The sequence below is a fragment of the Protobothrops mucrosquamatus genome, unplaced genomic scaffold (genome assembly GCF_001527695.2).
Source record: "Protobothrops mucrosquamatus isolate PMUCROS unplaced genomic scaffold, P.Mucros_1.0 scaffold497, whole genome shotgun sequence".
NCBI classification, from domain to species: Eukaryota; Metazoa; Chordata; class Lepidosauria; order Squamata; family Viperidae; genus Protobothrops; species Protobothrops mucrosquamatus.
The window spans coordinates 165,401-186,149 of NW_015386813.1; the positions used below are offsets into that span (position 1 = coordinate 165,401).

Below are 20,749 nucleotides of genomic sequence, written 5' to 3' on the forward strand. Positions count from 1 at the left end.
TTTCCTTGCCTCTGGTGGTTTCATTAATACGGCTGAGGTAATTGTTTTTGTCTCGAGTACAAAGAGCGATTGTGAAATTTGCCCTTTTGGTCAAAGAACAAGGATCAGAGTGACCTTGTGGAACATATTAAGTGCTGCTTTGTGGTGTCTGAATTTAAATTGTGTTCAAGCATGCTATCAGCTACACACAATTACTATTTGGGGAGTTGCTCAGACTTAACAAGAAAGAGAGTGGGTTAAGTTGTCACCAGCTTTAGAGAATTTCTGTTGGTTTTGTTAAATACAGTGCTGAAATTTCTCTTTCGAGAAAAAGCTTTTGGTTTTTGGAGGTTGTTCTTGAACTGGTGTCTTGAACAAAGGACTTCTTGAACAAAGTCCTGGTGTTTGTCTTCTTTCCAACTCTTTATTCCAACTACTATCTTCCAAGACCACAAAAGATGTCAGAAAAGAGTACACAGACTGATGAAATAATTTCCCGAAGACATATAAGACTGACCACATGGAAACATTGTGGACGGCAAGCAGGCAATTTCTATCGACTTTCCTTAAATACACAAATAAGGGAACTTGTCTCCAGCATTGGAACCATCAAATTTCATGGATGCAGTAATCAAACTATGTGCCACCAGCACTCCTACTCTCATAAAAAAACATAATTCACTCCATAAGAAGATTAAAATCCCTCTACAATAGTCAGTTAGCTGTCTGTGCAGGTCCATTGAGCAGGCTTGATACTTCCTCTGTTTCTGGAGCATTTTTAAAACCTTAGACACTGTTTGGGGCTTGGATGTTTCCTCTGTTATCTCCTGATATAAAGATTTGCACGGTGAAAATTAATATATAAGGAGATGTGTGTAGATATACCCCCACATCTAAGGGCACAGACATGTCTAAACATCTCTATTTGTGTCTATCATAATGTATATAATTGCACCTACTCCGTAAACACTTTTATGTGAGCGTTTATATGCACCGAGATGAAAACGATTTACTGTATTATATTTATTTTATGTAGTTGCCAGAAGTAAATGGATTATGATGAATTGTACAGCAATTTCCACATCCAGGTAGAACAATGTCCATTTGAAAAGAATGGTTGAACAGGCCAAGATTTGCTGTTTTTCCTCAAACTAAATTATGCTGACTTTGCTTAATGCTGCCTATTTTTGGCCTAACAATATACCGCAAGAACATAACATTGGATTAGGGTCAATTTACACTGTCTGCTTTCAAACTCTTGTGTGAGTCAGAGGAAGGCAACTATGCTGCTTTGCATGGGGAAAATTTGCTGAATAGAATAGAAAGAATAAGGAGCAGAAGGATGAAGTATTAGTTGCTTAAGCAGTTGATTTTCAAAGCAAGATCAGGATTAAAATCTTGGCAACAATAGGATCAGGTATTAAGAGTTTGAAAACGTTATAATAATGAATTCAAGTTAAACAGAACACAGTCTTCTCATATGTTTCAGATTACCAGTAGACTATATGTTCCAAACTTAGCACAAGTCTATGTTGGCTATTGAGGGCAATAGAAGAAGGGGACGACAGAGAATGAGGTGGCTGGATGGAGTCACTGAAGCAGTAGGCGTGAACTTAAGTGGACTCCAGAAAATGGTAGGGGACAGGAAGACCTGGAGGAACGTTGTCCATGGGGTTGTGATGGGTCGGACACGACTTTGCAATTAACAACAACATGTTGGCTAAGTGTTATTATGGCAGTTGCAACCCATGACTTATAGAAGGTATCAAACTGGGAAAGAGTAGGTAAGGTAACTAAGACATCCTGACAGCATTGTTATCTCTTTTTGAATGGAGATGAATCAAAACTAGTTTTTATCCCTTTGTTCCCTAAGGGATTTTAGAATTGAGGTCCATTTCTTTCTAATCCTTCAAGACAGGATTATCCACTGGAGGAGGTATAGTCCTCTTTTGTATGAAAAAAATATGCTGTATGAACTGAATCTTCAATTTCATGTTACTGTGTTATAGAGGGGTGTGATCTGAAGACCCAGTGTTTTTCAGGTCCTCAAAATCCTTAGTACTGTATATAGGATCAAGAGAAGTCATTTTTTCACCATTTATTAAAATGTAATTTTATCTGTATTCCACCTTTATTATTATTATTTTTTTAACAAATAACTCAAGGGGACGAACTTATCCAACACACCTTCTTCCTCTTATTTTCCCGAAAATTGCTACCCTGTGAGGTGGGTTGGGCTGTGAAAGTGTGACTGGCCCCAAAATCACCCACCTGGTTTTCATGATAAAAATGGAAAATGATTGCATTGGTTGGAAAGTGGTTGCATTCATTCAATTTGGTTTTTAAATAGATTTAGTAACGAATCAAGTCAAACTGATTTATCCCACGTGGCATTTTCGGGAAAGCTAGGAATGGCTTCAAAGCTAAGCATGATCTTCAAGCCAGAAAAAATTGTGCACCACTGTTGTGTGGCACGATCACAACCAGTCTACACAACAGATCAACTAAAATTGCTGGTGAATAATTAGTCACCTGCTTAAACTTTGGTACTTTGCAGTATCTTGAGCGTGATTTGGGGAGATAACATATCTTGGATGGCAAAATGGCCCCCTAAAGTTGAGTCATGTGCCCCACTGGCACTTGTTTTACACCCTGTGGTGACATCTTTGTGCTGTTCTTCTGTTATGAGAGGGCTTCAAAGACCTCAGAGGGAGCACTCGGTGATGTTCTCAGACCCCAGGCATTAGTTAGCATTATATTGTAGCCATGGGAACTCTGAATCACCGTTCAAGGATTTTATCTCATGCATAATGCATCCCAGTCTATTCACTTGGATTTCCTGCATGCTAGAATATTAACAGTTTCCTCCACTTAGTATTCATATTTGTCTTTCCCCCCTATATTTAACAACAACAATCCAGGATTTTTATTTATTAGATGGCAATCTCTTTGTGCCACCAAGATGCACTTGCTGATTCAGCCTCTTTTGGTCATTTTACACATTCCAAGCTTGCCTCTGAGATTTCTTACAAAAATGCCTCCCATCTATTAATGTTATTAATGAAGTGAAACACATTAATATGCATTTCCTGAAAGAGTGTTGAGAAAAGGAAGGAATTCCTCAAAGCAGCCCAAATAATTGTTTAGAAAGGCAATATTTAAACATCTCTGTTCAGGAATGGGTATGAGAGTTTACTACATGTTTGTTGTAGATGCATTGCATGGCTAGATTCTGTTCAGACAACCTGTGAATCGTAGTTGAGAGATTAGGTTATGATTTGAATTTCTAAATTAAAACAGGCAAACCATGTTTTGAAGGATTTTTTTTTACAATTTTTGTGGGTAATTAGGGCAAAGGAATTTAACAAAAAATACAGATTTGGGGGCTTCTTTTTTTTAAAAGGTGCAATAAGCTTATTAAGCTGAAGGAAGAACACATCAGTCAAAATATTAACCTATTTATTGAGTTCACTCATTCCCTGAGTTTACAGAATACATTGAATTAACCAAACAAGTTGGCATCACACAAAAAGTTGAGTCACAAAGAAAAAAAAAACTTAACCAAGTTTGATACAAACTTTAGTAAATTGTAGAAATGCATTTGCTAGATCTTGAACACATCGGTGTAAACCCTGTTCAAACCTGTTACATCTGGTGCTGGAATTGACGGACTTAAACCACTAATTTCTTCAGATTATCTGCCAAATTTCGGGAGGATGCATTCCAAAGAATGTTTGTGGCTAAAAGTTCTTAGATTGGAATGACTGATTTGGCTATTTTTCTTTTTAATCTTTCCAGAATTCAGCTTCACCAGACTTTGACCGTGTAGCGCAACAGATTCTGGAGAAAGGAAGATGGTGGTTTCCATGAATCATTCAAGCCCATCACATTAAGCCAGATTGAGCTTCTGTTGCCTGGTGTAACTGGAGCAGGTAATTGGTTTTTTGTTTTAGCGCTTCCTGTTTCAGTATCCGCAAATTAATATTCCACATTCTCATCAGCCTCAGAGTATACAGCCTGAATATTTGTGGGAATACAACTAGAAGACAACCTCCCCCTAAATTCAGTGTAATGGGATTATGGCCAGGCTTGTTAATTCCAGTGAGATTTCATTATGGAGAATCACTATTTCAGTATCATCCATTAAGTGACACATGTAACAGTTCAGTGAATAAAAAATAACAAGTTACTTTCAGCTAGATTTTTCCCCATTCGTCATAATTCCTTTTCCATGTGTTTAAGAATCGGTGTACAGTATTATATTATTTGGAAGCTACTCTGAATTATGTTTATAGCCACATAAATATGCTTTAAGCAAACTGAATAAGAAAAATGGCAACATTAGTTTTAGGGGCTGCCAAATGTAGCTTTTAATGAATTCAATCAGAAAAAAACTAAAAATTTCTTTCCTCCCCCTCAATGGAGCCTAGCATGCTACTGAAGCCACTAATTCTAAATACATTTCATTTGAATCTGAATATCTGTCAAATATATTTAAATATATTTTATCTTCAGCTGAATTGCAACCATTCCTTCATTCTAATTTTTTTTAGAGTGGTAGTTCTAGTTTTAGATGTGTGTTTGAGTATTACACGCAGACACATTCAAATTAACACATACTTTAAATATTTGGGTTTATTATTTTTTTAATTAAGGAGTTAGGAATACATTTTCATAATCAAAAGGCAAATACAATGAGATTGTACAATGAGACAAGGACCTTTCCTGATTCCACAGTTTTACATTTGAGATAAATTTCTTAGTGGCATGTTATAACATTAATTTAGTATAGGTTAGACCGGACACCTCAAAAATTGTAGCACTGCTCCCTTAGAGTGGTGTAGTAGATCTATTCACATGGATTCTGGATAACAATAAGAAGATACTCCTTATCTGTGGGAGGAGGAAATAATGGGAACAATGAATACAGCAATTTTTATTCCATATTTGATTTCTAATATTCATTTTAATAATTTATTATGGTTGATACAAACAAAGCCACTGCTTATTCCAGTTTCCCCACCATGAGAAGTAAAACTTCACTTTTCAACACAGTATCATAATTGTAATAGTTCAATACCATTAGGATGTATAAACCTAAAAAACCCAAGAGAAAATCTGTTTAATATGTTAAACTGTCTTCCAAATGTAAACTGTTGCAATAATGGTTAATTATTGCAACTGTCTGTGTTTAATTGGGCAAATCCATCTTGGAACAATTATTCCCATTACTTAACAAGCTGCCTTAGATCAGTTCTTCATCTCGTTCAGTATAGCCACCAGCTGGATTCAGAGGCTGACATATCCCTGACAGATAAAATAAGACTTTGCTGTCTTGATATGTCAACCCTTGAAAGCCCTTGCATCAGGCAGCTTATCCTTAAAGTGATTCCCCCTTAAATAACGTATGATTAAACAGACATTTTGTGGCAGGCTTGCAGAAATTTAAAGAACATCACGATCCATCAAAGCAACGGCAGGGAAAAGACAAAAGTTATTACCTGGGGCAACCATAATTTCATGTTTCTTTGATCTAATCCTGAGGAAGGTGAGATCGTTCTGGGGATCAATGTCTCTGACTGTGCTCTTTGCTTTCATGGTAAGCTGGTGAAGGAGGCCAGCATACTGAACTGTGGTGGAGTTGTCGAGCGTTGTTCGGATTGGGATCCCTGAGAAAAAGAATATTAGAAATGGCTTTAAAATGACTTGGAGCCCTGTAGCCAAACTTTTCAATGCTATCAGATTTTTTTTAATATCAGGAGCAAGGAAAGAAAGCCTCTTTATGGCAGTGTAAAACGCAGTATCAGTCTGGGCAAGGTGTCAATTTAAACAAGCACGTGTGCCAGATACAACAGACCACATCCTTGCTACAATTAACCTAATATACTTTCAGTCTAAGATCCCACTTGTTAACTGATTTCCTTGGGGATTTGTTTTGCTTTTCAAAGTATTTTTTTAAGGGATTAGCATTAAATGTTTGCAGAAAGGTGAATGAGTGAATACAATAACTGTGAATCAAGATGACCAGGTTAAAGAATGAAATAATTGTTTGCTATGGGGGGGGTCTATATATTCTCCATTTCCTGTTTCATAACTATGTGAACCAGTCTGTGCTAAGAAGGGATTCTCTAGCAAACTGTTTCAGAGTTTCAGAACTTGGGAAGGAATAATAGACTTGCTTTATTTGGAGGCAGGCAACAGTTATGTGCTGTATTACAATAACCCTGATTTGTGATTATTTTATCGAAAGGAGATATAGGCTTCTTGTGCATTTTAAAAAGATAACAAATATTAAACTGATTTGATTTTTTCTGATAAGAAAACGTTTGGGAAAGTCTAGTCATATTTTCATCTAGCCATTTTTGAATGGGAATTGAACATGACTGGCAGATAAGAGAGAACAAAATTGTAAAATATCCTGCAATTATTAAAAGAAACACAATGAAATTCAAGGCCAGCCTCCATCTCCTAGCTAGGAATGCAAATGTTCTAGTGATATATTGTGTGTTCTTTTAGCTTAAAATAACAGATGCTTTTGATTTGCTTTATTGGTTATCATTTAACCTATGGAGAAATCTACACTCATTAGGTAGGGTCTTAAGTTAATTAGTTCAATAACTGCTACTGGTGATGAAAAGAAAATCATTGTGGGGAACAAAGTCAATTGTTTGTCTGCTGTGCTGATTAATTTCAATAGAGGATGTATTGCTTAGTTCTTACCAACTTTTAGAAGGCAGCTTCTGGTGGATTTTGAGGACTAAACAAGGACTTCAGCCTGGAGATGGTTGTCCACTCTTGATCTACGCTGCATAAATGCAGGCTATTTATCAAAAGCAGTAACCCATAGTTAACTGAATCCACTGGAGCCACAACCAGCACGTGATATTTTAGCTTAGTATGTTGTGTGACTCCAAAAAGTTCTCCATTTTGTTTAGAGTTTGTGTGTGCATGTACGCTAGATATTTACCTTCTGCGTTTACAACAATAGTTCCAATAACTCCTTTGTGGGCCTGAATCCTTTTCAATGTTTCTTCTACCTCCGCCTGTAAAAGAAACAAAATTACTGAAGTATGAAACCTGAAAACTAGGCTGTAAGGCCTCAGCTAATGTATGTTTTAACATACAACCGCTTGCCTGACTTTGGGCTCTGTCTCCACAATATAGGCAGCCATAGAGCACTAGCAAAGAAATGCTGGTGAGCAAATCTACTTCTTCCTTCCCTCCCTTTCCTGGCTTATCCAATGCTTTTCATCTTGGTTCCATTATGGAGAAGCACCTGCACCGCTGTAGCTGTTTGATGGTAGCATTTTGAAGAAGAGGCACTCTCCCTGAATGAACCTACTCAGAAACAGCAGGGAGACCTGTGCCATGTTAAAAACCACATGCTGAGCAGTCGTGGTTGGCTGGAGTCTGTCAGTGACTTCTCTTTCCATGCCTTAAAAACAGAGATGAATCGCTACTGCATTATCCTCTGTGGTTTTCCTGCTGGCAACTCGCTCTCCCTTTTGGCACTACTCCAGTGTTTCTCAACCTTGACAATTTTAAGGCATGTGACTTCAACTCCCATAATTCCACAGCCAGCCTTGCTGGCTGTGGAATTATGGGAGTTGAAGTCCACATGCCTTAAAATTGTCAAGGTTGAGAAACACTGCACTACTCCTTCGAAGGAAGCAGTAGTCACGGTTAAGATGCCAGTGATCCAGTTCCTCAAAATCCAATTTATTATTATTATTATTTTTTTAAAAAAATATTTTATTAGTTTTCCAGTTTTACCTTTGAGTATTTGGAAGGCAATGTGGTGACTGGGTTAAACAATAGTTCAATAACAAAATCTGTTAGTAGGTATCTCAGATTACATCATCAAGTATTTCTTCTCTGTTTCCCTTAACATTGGCTAATTCATATTTAATCTAGTGAACTTCTAATTGTATCAAACTCAGTAAAAACTTCATTATCGCATTTATAAATACATTTTTTTTGCTTATACGTATCTTAATAAATCTCGATAAACAATCCATGTCCTGTTATTAAATTTTACCTAATTTTTAATTACAGTATTCCGATTTAACCTTTACTATCCATAGTATTTAACTTTCAGGTAGCCCAAATTTCCTTTATCTCACTTCATAAAGATTCTAATGTCTAAAATACACACACTTAAATATAATCTCATTCTATTTCATAAACCTTTTCTATTTCTCACCCTAATACATCCATCACCTTAATAATAGAGTATCCTTTATTAGTTCAAATCTATCATCTATATCATCTGGGCTAGTCAATAATTAAAACCTATTTCCTAATAATTAGTTTACAAAATCCAATTTAACTTATGTGCAAAACTACTGCTGTTTTATCTGAGCAAGAAGCAGCTTCCTTCATATATATGCCCAGGTTGTTTCATTAATACCTAGCTGTAAAAATCTACACCGCACAGGTTATAAGAGACTGCAAACAATTCAGCTTACTTCAAGCTATTCAACAGAGAGAGGCAGGCCCTTCTGTGGCTCTGAATTTATAATTTTATGTAAAAATGAACACCAAATGATAACCACAAATGACCAGATGACTTGCAAGGAATATAATAATAATAATAATAATAATAATAATAATGATGATGATGATGATGATGATGATGATGATGATGATGATGATGATTTTATTTATTTATTTATTTATTTATTTATTTATTGAATTTATATACCGCCCTATCTCCCTTATGGGACTCAGGGCGGTGAACAGGCGATAATAAAAACCACGATAAATATACACAAATTTCTGTTCTAAAATCAAATTAAATAACAGGCCTGCTCTAAAAATACCCCATACAAAACCCCCACTAAAACATAAACATAATCAAATCATCATGTTGTTGATGATGATGATGATGATGATTGATGATGTTGATGTTGGAAGGGACCTTGGAGGTCATCTAGTCCAACCCCCTGCTCAGGCAGGAAACCCTAGACCAGAATCCCCAACCAATCCAAGCGGGGCAAGATAGATCCCCCGGCCCGCCATTGCTCTGCTCGTCCTTTCCCACCCATCCCATCCCAAGCCCACGCCGGCTCCTCTCGGGCTCCCGCTTCCCCGGGGCAGTCCGCAGCTCCGAGCCGCCCCTGGCCCATAATCCCCCACCCCCCACGGCCCGTCCTTCCCTTTTACCATGACTCCGCCGACAAAGGCTCCAATCGAGCGGCGTCCACCGGCTAGGCCTCGGTTGCTATGGAGCTCCGCCCGGAAGCGGCAGGCCGGGAGAGCGGCGGAGGCCGGAAGTGTGCCTGCGAGAAGGGGCGGGGCTTAGGGACGGCCTTCTTTTGCTCGGTCACGTGGCCCAGCGGCTGCCTGGCTGGCTTTGCATGCAAAGCCTGGGATGGGGGAAGGAGGCGATGCACGGGTGTGTGTGTGTGTGGGAATTTCTAAGCGGAGCCAGGATAGGAAGTTGGTTTAAATGCTGGAAGAGGGCTGGGGAGTCCCTACGCAAAGTTCCTGTTTTCTCAGGGTGGTTATTCTGGGGCTAAAATGAGCAATCGAATTTGCAATCAAATTGGAGCGGCGCCTTTCAAGCTTAGCAGCTTTTAAGACGGGCGGACTTCAATTCCCAGAATCCCCCAGCCTAGCATGAAAAAACCCTGGAATAGATACTCCCCTCTGCCTTTGCAGCAAGCGAGAATTGCAATTGCAATCTCTTGCAGCCAGTATTGCAGGTCAGGATGTTATAAGGCAGGGGTCTTCCAACTTGGCCCTTTTATGACTTGTGGACTTCAACTCCCAGAATTCCTCAGCCAGTGAAGACCCCTGGTCTAGGGTCTCCTGCTTGAGCAGGGGACAAGGTCCCTTCCAGCGCTGTTCTGATTGATGGAGGGGCTTGTTTTCAACCCCAAACAAATGGCAAGATTTTTCTGAGCCTGTAGCAGCTTCTTTTGCAAGTATACTATGTTGTTGTCAATAACAATAATATTTATTCACTTGCTATGTCATTATGTTGCTCATTTCCAAATGGCTCCGGAAGATAACATCAAACAACAAAAAGATGGAAACAAAATGACAAGGCTCGTTTTCCTTATTAAAAGCCCCGTTAAAGAGATTGCTTTGAGTTACAGAATCGCAATCATCCTCTAGATGGTGCTAACATTATGTTACAAGGAGATAAACACATTTCTGCTTGAAAGAGTGACTTGATTCCATGTTCCCCTTGGTGTCAAAAAAACCAACATGTTTTCAAATGTACCTTGCATTCAGAATTGCAGTTGACCACTATGACACAGAGCTTGTTGAGTTAATTAGTAATAATTATGCTTGCACAAGAATGGATTTACTTTGACAATAAATGTTACTCTGGTCCAATTCTTTGCTTGATCCTGGATGGCTTCCTCAAGCACACTTCTGCAGGCCACTCAGTCCGGACGATTCAAGCCATAGCTGGTGTTTTTGATTAAATGCAGGCTGAGTGTACCTCCAGAGTGCCAGCAATTGCATCTGCTTTTGAATGCTAATGGAATTTTATCATTTTCTTTTTCTATAGAGAGCACATGTAAGTCTCTGGAAATCACTCCTTTATATCAGGAGCAAATTGATAATAACTTCAGCTTGCTTGGAAATGGCACAGCCTTCTTTTTATTCCATCAGAGCAATAAGCTTACGGAGCAGTTTGTGGGAAATAAATATTTCATATTCTGCTAACTTTTCAGTCCCAGTTAAGGAAACTTTGAACACGACAGGTTGTCATCTAGAATCGCCTCCTGTCTGCCCCAAAATACGGTGGCTTTGAAACCATTTATTTGCCTCAACTGTAGGGAGAGACATGTAGCTTAGTAGAAGAACTAAATTTTTAAAGGTAGAATACTGTGGGGTCATCCCTGGCATTTGCCCCCAATGGGCCCATATAATGGAGTAAGTAGGATATGACTTTTATTTAGAGTTCTTTAACCTGGGCCACTGAAAGGTGGGTGGATTATAACTCCCAGAATTCTTCAGCCAGTGAGTTGAAATCCACACAACTTTCAGTTCCCAGATGGAGAAACACTAGTAAGAGATTGCCACTAGGCATGCCTTATGAATGGAGTTAAAGAAGCTTCTCCCCATCTTTCCTGGAGCAGGCAAATCTCCATGACTTGGGAACACAGGTAGTCCTCGACTTACAACAATTCATTTAGTGACTGTTTAAGTTACAACGGTATTGAAAAAAGTGACTTACAACTGTTTTTCACGTGACTGTTGCAGCATCCCCATGGTCATGTGATCAAAATTTGAGTGCTTGGCAACTGGCCTGTATTTATGATGGTTGCAGTGTCCTAGGGATCACATGATCACCGTTTGCAACCTTCCGATAAGCGAAGTCAGTGGGGAATCCAGATTCACTTAACAACCAAGTTACTAAGTTAACATCTGCAGGATTCACGTAACCACTGTGGCAAGAAAATGGGGCAAAATTCACTTGACAAATGTCTTGCTTAGTGACAGAAATGTTGGGGTCAAATGAGATTGTGAGTCGAGGACTACCTGCACTAAATTGCCTGATAGTAAGATACCAAGCTCCAGTCACCACCACCCCCCCTTGGACCCAAATATATAAATATTTTTGTGCTTTCAGTAGCCCCTTACTGCTCTAAGGGTGCTATAATAACTAGAGAGGAAATGACCAAAGAGATGTCTCTTAAAAGAAATATTATTGAGTCCAATGAAATAATTGTCTAATTCTGGATTATAATGTTCTGGTTTCAGAAGTGACATTTTCACATAATTAAGAGGTTATTCGGATGTTCCTTAGCCAGCTAGGCCCAGTGCACTGATGATGTTACCTATTTGGATAATGAAATGTCTGCAAGAGAACAAGAGCACCAGGGACCCCACAATCTTACCCTGAGCTATTCTCTTCTATATGGGATCTTTATTTCATAAAGCTACTTGTCCATGTAAAATATTTCTGTGCTGACATCTGTCTTGCAGGTCCACAGAAATTTTGTTCCTCTGCAAAATAAATAATAATAAAAAATATACCACGATTGCACTGAATGGAGTAATGCATTAAGCGATCCAGCCTAGCCTCACCAGTTGAATTTCTCCTTCATGTGGCATTGTAACTTAGTGAACCTCTAAATGCTTTAGTTACCTTCTCTGCGTCTCTGACAGCTTGCTAACCAAATGCATTATTCAGTTCAATCTCTCAGCAGCCCAGAGGCTGCAAAGGACAGACGGTGCTAAATCTACGCAGAAATCTCTGGACACAGTGTCAGAATAACATTCCTTTGATGGATCTGCCACTCCAAGAGTGCTGGGCAGGAAAAGCAAGTTAATAAATAAAATACTAGTTTTGACATCTAAGAAGAACAGGGAACCCTACCGCTCTGTTGCTTTTTTTGGTGGGAGGAACGGAGAGGGGGGGGGAGAGAAAGTGCTCCTGTTAGCTTCAGAGTTGGTGAAATGCTTCCATTAGGCCTGGGTGTAAATAAAAGCCGAGAAAATGTTCATTGCTTGTAGGAGCCTAAGTAACGAAAATGTAAATAAGGGCGCCTGTCTTCCCAAACTCTCTTCTGAGCATGATTCATGAGTTTCCTTGCAGAATTTCAAATGGATTCCTGGGTGCAATTGTCAATAGCTTGATGATCCATAATGCACAGACAGCAGTTGCTCTCCCTGAGTCCTGAATGTTAAAGGTGATGGAGTTCCTAGAAGATTTGGTGTAGGTGTCCCCCGGCAACAGCTTTTCATGCTTCTTGGCATGCCGTTCCCGATTTAACTCTTTCAGAACCAGCAGTGTAAGTGGAAACTTCCTTCTTTATGCTTACATGCATGGACATTACTTTGGTATAACTGTGTGAGGAGCCTTCCCCATAACTTCCTTCTGAGCTTTCTCACAGTTTCCTCCATCTGGTACCTTTTAGAAGGCTTGAGACTAAAAGGCACAGGGGAATTCCAGGAGTGTTACTACCAAAAGTTAGGGAAGGAATTCATCATGTGTTTGAAGACTGTCCAGCTTTTATCCTTTTTCTACAGTCTTGTGGGGTAGTTAGGAAGACAAATGTTGTTGGTTCACATAGTGTGTAAACCCACAGTTCCCTTGTCAGGATAATGATTTAAAGGCTAAACAGCTTATGTAATGATGTAACGTAAGGTGGATGATGCAATAATAGGAATGACTCAGCAGGTGTGTGTATCCCTTTAAGAGTCTGAGTATAAAAGGGAAGGTTTTGCTGTAGTCTTTCTCTCTCGTCTGTCTCCTGCTGTAACTGCTGTGTATTGCAGTTTGCTGTTTCACCACGTGTATGTATCTTGTTTCTAGTGTATATTGTAGATAGTGTAATATAAACCACAATTTAATACAGACCACTGTTTACTGTATTTACTCCTGGGTTACCTCAGCGCAATAAGACTGTGCATGCTCTGACATCCCTTATCTGTCATCTATTGAACAAACTGGGGTTGATTGGTCCTCACTGAAAATTGGAAGACACATTTTAGTCCAACTTTAATATCCCACCCAGGAGTCTTCTAATCTAAAACCTAGAATTGTGATGTTCCTATTTGAAGCTGCAGCTCTTAATAAGCCCAATGTAGCTAAGTTTCAAATCCAAGAATTTTCTCCAAGTTCCAATAAAGGAGAATATTTGTAGCACAGGGTTGAAATGAAGGGTCCTTGGTTGTTTTCTTGCAGACGTTTCATCACCCAAACTAGGTAACATCATCAGTGCTAGTTGTACAAATGAACAGAATTAGTCCATAAATTCTGATCTTGTATAAAACACGACGATTGAACTAAGAGGCTCAGTTCTTGGTGTGTTTTTTTTCCCCAAGGTAACATCAGGAAAGTGCTAGCTTTATTTTTATTTTTTGTTCCAAATGCTTCTGATTCTGCTCATCTTTGTTTTATTATGTTTCCAGCCAGCTGCACTGTTATCGTTATTATGCCAAGATGAATTATTTTGATTATTGCCAACAGACTCTCTTTTAAATTTTAAGCCCTTCATTTCGGAATCATCTGTTCTCTCACCTCATCTACATGAACACGAAAGCAAAACACGGCTTCCTTTTTCTTTCTACAGTCATCTTCCTACCAGCAGCTGTTGTGAGAGGAAAAATAGCAACGTAAAAATTGAAGACAATTTGACATTAAAACTGTTATCCCATTTGGGTAACTAACGATGGAGGATGCTTCTATTTGTGGCTATCATTTTGCATGTGTATATATCCATTCGCATGTGCAAAAATAGCTTTGCCACAAGTTTTACAGTACTTGACAGTATTCTGTTTTTTTCTGGTGCAGGCATTAAAATGCTTCAAGTGAAGAAGCTAAGATCGATTCTCGATTCCTTGCAAACCATCCTAGTCAACCTGGAGACCCCTTTAGATCTGCAAATTATTTATTTGGTCTTGTCTGCCCAGCACTCTATGGAGCCTTTTCTGTGGTTCACTTCTGCAGTATTAGAGGACAGGTAGAACAGAACATGATATAGAAAGGAATAGAATGGGATTGAATGAAATAAAGTAGAGCATGATAAATTTCTCCTTAGTTCTAGGTTGCTTCTCTCCTTGATTAGTTTCCATCCATTGCTTCTTGTCCTGCCTTCAATTGTTCTGGAGAATAGCTTGACTCCCTCTTCTTTGTGGCAGCCCCTGAGATACTAGAACACTGCTATCATGTCACCCCTCATCCTTCTCTTCATTAAACTAAACATTTCCAATTCCAGCAACCGTTCCTTATATGTTTTAGCCTCCAGTCTCATAGAACAGTATAAATAGAATTAGAGGTACAATGTTCATTAGAGGTCAGAAAGAACCTGAGACCCTGGGCATGCATTTCTTTGTTGTATCTTCTAAGGTAATATGCACAAAAGTATACTTTTACCTTCCAAGAAAAACCAGATCTGTTATGAAGGGCAATGCTGCTAGATTTGTATCTTGCCATCACTATCAATCAGTGAATCAACATTTATTTATGGTTTTGGCCAAACTGTCTCTATCTCTAATAAAGTTGCCAAAGACACAAGACATCAACTGTTCTAATATTGGAGTGGAGCCAGAATAGAATAGCAATGCAGAAGGGACAAAAAGGATGGAAGGAAGCAGTGCAGAAGGACGAGAAGGAAAGAAGGGACAAAGAAGATGGAGACCCTGCTCTCTCCGCTGCTTCTGCTGCTCCTCAGCCATCACCTCAATTACTTTGCAGCAATAAAGGAAAATAAGGAGGTTTTTCTGGTCTTACGCCCGCTGCTTCTGCTGCTGCAGTGATGAGAAAGAAGTAACTGATGCCCCTTATTTCCATTGTCTCTTTTATGTTTTGAGGTTCGAGGCATGGAAGCACGAGACATTGTTGTAACCAAACTTCTTTTATTGCTCCTTAACTTCACTCAACTCTGCACACAGGCACGCAGGCCTTTTATAGTTTCCCAACCCCCAGGCAGTCCAGCCAATAAGCAAAACCCTTTCTTCGCGCCTTGCGCATGCGCACAAGTCCAGCGCCAGCCAGTCTGGTCCTGGGCAGCTTTTAGGTTGCCCGGGACCGTTTGCAACATTTCTGGGCCTGTGAGTTGCCTCATCAGGCCCAGGACACAACAGCCTCCTTCATCTGTTGTAGATTGTTTCTATAGGCTGCCCATCAGCTGTTGCTTCTAAGCAACTTTCCCACTTTAACTGGCTTTATTGAGATGGAAGGAACAGGATTACAAGAATTTCAGTGACTGTCCAATGCTCTGGCTTAGAAATTATTTTTTGGTAGAACAAAGAAAAAATTTCAATTTCTTTGCTTTCGAATTGGGGAAGAAGTAGCTTGCTTCATTAAATAAAGGTGTTTGCTAGGAGCAGTTTATGAAAATGTCTCCTGAATGCACTCACAAAAAGGGTTGCTTTGGTGGGGCATGTGTTACAGTCCTTCAACCTTCTTTCTTTCCTCACTCTCACCCAGACTTTTAGGCATTATTTCAGAGCAAACAGCAAAACAGCCCATGCCTCCAGGTTCTCCTAGAAAGCGTCACATCTAGCTGGTCCTATGGGGGAAAGGATGCCACTTTAAGAGGAGTTTTTGTCTGCTCCAGCAAGCACCTCTTTAGGCTGACATGTAACACAATCCGTTTGCCAAGAACAAAATGTTTTAATGCTGTCATCGTAATAAATGATTTGAACCAGAGTTACCGGAGTGTTACTGTGTGCTTTTGTCCCCCTGCTTTGGTGGTAAACTTAAACTAAATTACATGGATAGTTTTAATTAAATTTGAATTGGCTGGGGTTTTATACCATTTTAAAGGCCGCTTGAGACCCTTGAGTTGCATTTAAAATGGAGTGTTGTAATTAGTGAGTTCTACATTTATTATAGTAGTAACTGCACTTTAATGAATTTATTTAGTACTAAACAAAGCTGCTCTAAACAGTTCTGATTACAGAAGGCTGTTAACTTCAGCAGTATATTTATTCCTTCTCTTAATTCTGTATATCTTTGAATTTTTGGTTGCTTAAACTGGGACTGGATAATTAGAAAAGGAGCAGGGAGGGAGCGCTTATTAATTCATTTTATATTCGAGGCAGTAGAATTTCCCTTTGTGTGTGCTCACCCTGGAGGAGGAGGAGGAGGAGGAGACTGATATTTGAGTGAAAGGGATAAAGATGTTTCAGAGAATGCTGGAGTCCAGATGTTGTCCCCATTGACAACTTCTTAGGGAAGCCGCCCTGAGTCCTACGGGAGAAGGGCGGGATATAAATTCAAATATAAATAAATAAATAAAATAAAAAGCCATGTATTTTGACAGGATGGCACATTGCCCTCCACAGCTGCAATACATTTGGTTGAAGGGGTCAACAACAGTGTTCTCCTCTTAGCACCTCTGTGAAAGGTACACACACAGACCTAGAAAGAAATTTTTTTTGACAACAATATGAAAATTGATTTTTGCTGCCTTTTCTGTTTTGATTATTTATTTATTTATTTATTTAATTTTGGGACCTCTCGGCATAGTCTACACTTCTGATACTCCCTCCAAACGTTAATCAATATGAACCTTGTTTAGGTTTTTTGAGATGAGCCAAGGTTAGTTACTTGCTCCCCTCTAGCTGTGACAAAACGATTAGGAGAATGCCAAAATGGCTGCATCGCACGAATGAAAAATATTGGTGTCTCCCATTCAGAATGAATCATATTCATCAATTTCAAAGTGGAGAGGACCTTCATGTATGTTGGCGATGCATCCGTGTCATTAGACGTGTGATTCCCACCATTCAGGAAAGCAGCTGCTTCTTATGAAAACCCTTCACAACTGCCCTGGACCAAAGGCCTCTACAGCACTCCCTCTTCCAGCTGCTCATTGATAAAGTTTGCTTGCTGAAGGAAAACGCTAAGAATCCCCTATTCCTGCAGGTTATGGACTTCAAGGAAACGTCTACCTTGACTCTTTCAACATTTTTCATTTTGAACTCTCTCTCCTTTTGTTTGCCTTACAGCTTCTAATAATTTCACTGCCTGTTGCCTTTGATTTATGCTGGCCTGATGGTGAAGAACTAGTCCAACCTGTCAGTTTGCTCTCTATGGAGAGATTTATGCAACTCGGTGAATGTGGCTTTTTCTTTTTTGCCACGTTTTCTGAAATGTAAATTGGGATTGTTTGCACATCCCGGATCTTGCAGGGGCTCGCTTGATTGCCCCTTGGTTTTGAAGAAGCAACTGAGAAGCAACTCATTTGCATCCATCTCTATGGCCTGTTTTTGCACAGGTCTAAGAGAAATCAAGCACATCTTCATACTTTCCATCCCACTTGCCTCCTCTCTCATACCAGTTTTTCGTTCTATGTTTGAACTCTGGAGGCTACGATATTCGTCTTTTTTTTCATAGTTCTTATTCACTGAGTTTTCTCTCCTTTTATCAAAGAGTGCCTTCTGTTGTAAATCTGTCAATATGGGCTAATTTAGCTCTTCTAATGTTGCTTGAAAAATACCTGATGTATTCGTTAGAACTGTGTCTTTGCACCTCGAAGATTTTAAGAAATTTGTTGGAGGTGGGATGGGGAGGATAATAATTCTAATTTATTATGAGATCCTTTTTCAAAGACCTGATCCTAGAGAAAATAATATTATGAACAGGGGAAACCTGTGGATGTAGTAGTAGTAGTAGTAGTAGTAGTAGTAGTAGTAGTAGTAGTAGTAGTAGTAGTAGTAGTAGTAGTAGTAGTAGTAATAATAATAATGATAAAGTTGGAAGGGACCTTGGAGGTCATCCAGTCCAACCCCCTGCTCAGGAAACCCTATACCATTTCGGACAAATGGCTGTCTAGTTTCTTCTTAAAAACTTCCAGTGTTGGAGCATTCACCGCTTCTGGAGGCAGGTTGTTCCACTGGATAATTGTTCTAACTGTCAGGAAGTTTCTCCTTAGTTCTAGGTTGCTTCTCTCTTTGGTCCGTTTCCAACCAATGCTTCTCGTCCTGCCTTAATAATAATAATAATAATGATAAAGTTGGAAGGGACCTTGGAGGCCATCTAGTCCAACCCCCTGCTCAGGCAGGAAACCCTATACCATTTCGGACAAATGGCTGTCCAGTCTCTTCCTAAAAACTTCCAGTGTTGGCGCATTCACCGCTTCTGGAGGCAGGTTGTTCCACTGGTTAATTGTTCTAACTGTCAGGAAGTTTCTCCTCAGTTCTGTGGTTGTCTTCTTTGCATTCCTCATTTTTTTTTCCTCCCAAGAAAACAAAATCATTTTTACCTTGCATCAATTTCCATTTTTAAGAATATTTGCTTGCAAATCTGTGCATACTTTCCTGGATCTTTCTCTTGACGCACTCCTAATATGTTTTATGTGCATTTTGCTTGGGCTTCTGTTTTATATACAACTCCTTCTTGGTGCTAAAGACAATGGCCAGCAGGCACATGTACACAGAGGTGCTACTGGCTATAATACCCAATCTGCTATTTGGGTTATTTTCATTTTCTAACATTTTAAAAAAAAATTAATATCATATTTCCCAAGTTAGGGCAAAGTTGTACAATATGGAGATTCTCAGTCATCCAGGTCATGGTGGTCCCAAAGGTGCTTTTTCACGGGGCAACTGGGCTTTCTTCTTTTTGAAGACGTTTCGCTTCTCATCCACAAAGCTTCTCCAGTTCTGACTGGATGGTGGGGAATGGAAGGATTTATATTCCTTGCAGACAGGTGGTCCTTTTCCTTCTTTTAGAGAGTCGTTGATGCCACCCGGAGCCTTCTCTGTGTCCTCAGGGTCACCTGAGTGGTGCAAATGGGCGTGGAGCCTTCTTGGAACTGCTGAAAGGACTGTGTTGTAGACTGGAGATAGATGCTGTCGTATCCCTTCCCCTCTGTTGAGAGAGGGCTGTTCAGTTCTGATCTAGATGGCCTCTTTGACCCCTCTTTCAAACCATGAGATGAGGCAGTCTCCCCTTGCACTGTGTTACTCCAGCATAAATCGAAATTTAATTTTTCTTTTGACTGACATGCTAATCAGGGAAGCGCAGCCATGGGTTTCTTACTAGTAAATGTGAATTCTGGTCACATCTTTTCTTCTGACAACATTATTTGTTTTCATTTTACAGTTACAGCAGTAAAAATATTGTCAACCATATCATTACAATGTTTAAATACTTAAAATCTAGGCTAACCCATAAGTATAATAACTGAATGCATGCAAGCATATAAAATACTTTTGGCAAATGTTTGTTTGTAACTTGGACTAAATCCTTTCACCAAGGGATTGATTGGACATAAGAAAAAAAAAAGAAAGGTCGAGATCTACTATTTAAAAGTATGCTTGAGTTTTCTATGTTGTATTTTTATACATCTTGACTCCAAAGATGCATATTCTTTTGAGTAAAGACTGTTTGACAAAAACGCACGGGCACTATATGCGAATCTGCAATTTGATTTCATTTGTGAATTCAGGAAATGCAAATAATCAGGTGTGCATTAAAATGTGAAATGAATGTTCTCTTCATTCCAGTTCCACTTAAGATGATAGAATCATAGAATCATAGGGCTGGGAGGAATCTTGGAGGTCTTCTGTTATTATTATTAGTTAAATTTATTTTACAGTGGAAGGGAAATAGTAACAAAAATGTAAAGCTAACAAAAGCAAAAGCAATGAAACAATAAGAATAAACAAGGAAAGTACAATAACATGATTTTTTTTAAAAACTCCAGCCTCCTGCTCAAGCCACGAGACCTTATATCATCCTGACAAATGGTTGTCAGGTCTATTCTTGAAAACCTCCAGCGATGGAGCAGCTACAACTTTGGGAGGCAAGCTGTTCTTCTGATGAATTGTTCTCACAGTCAGGAAATTTCTTCTTAATTCCAGGTAGCATCTCTCTTTAACAAGCTTCCATCCATTGCTTCTTGTCTCGCCCTCAAGTGCTTTAGAGAATAGGCTGACCCCTTCTTCTCTATGACAGGGCCTTAAGTAGAGGAAGACATCGATCATGTCACCCCCTTATCCTCCTCTTCATTAGGCTAAACATACCTAATTCCCTTATCCATAAAGTTTAGCCATCAGATCCCTTACCATATTTGTTGCTCTTTTCTGCACGCTTAACCCTTCTTATGCTCAGGGGACTGGAGGATAAAACATATGAAGAACGGTTGCTGGAATTGGGTATGTCTAGTTTAACGAAGAGAAGGACGAGGAGGCACATGATAGCAGTCTTCCAATATCTCAGGGGTTGCCACAAAGAAGAGGGAATCAAGCTATTCTCCAAAGCACCTGAAGGCAGGACAAGAAGCAAAGGATGGAAACTAACCAAAGAGAGAAGCAACCTAGAACTAAGGAGAAACTTCCCGACAGT

The 20,749-nt window shown here is 39.4% G+C and overlaps 1 protein-coding gene across 1 annotated transcript; it reads right to left on the reverse strand.

The window, feature by feature from the left end:
* Window positions 1-4,567: 4,567 nt before the first annotated feature.
* DYNLRB2 (dynein light chain roadblock-type 2) lies at window positions 4,568-9,249 on the reverse strand. Its single transcript, XM_015816777.2, has 4 exons — window positions 9,145-9,249; window positions 6,947-7,022; window positions 5,481-5,648; window positions 4,568-4,872 (listed from the first exon to the last, which is right to left on the reverse strand). Exons 1-4 carry the CDS (start codon window positions 9,145-9,147, stop codon window positions 4,829-4,831), a joined length of 291 nt encoding a protein of 96 aa, XP_015672263.1. The 5' UTR covers window positions 9,148-9,249; the 3' UTR covers window positions 4,568-4,828.
* Between the last annotated feature and the right edge of the window lie 11,500 nt (window positions 9,250-20,749).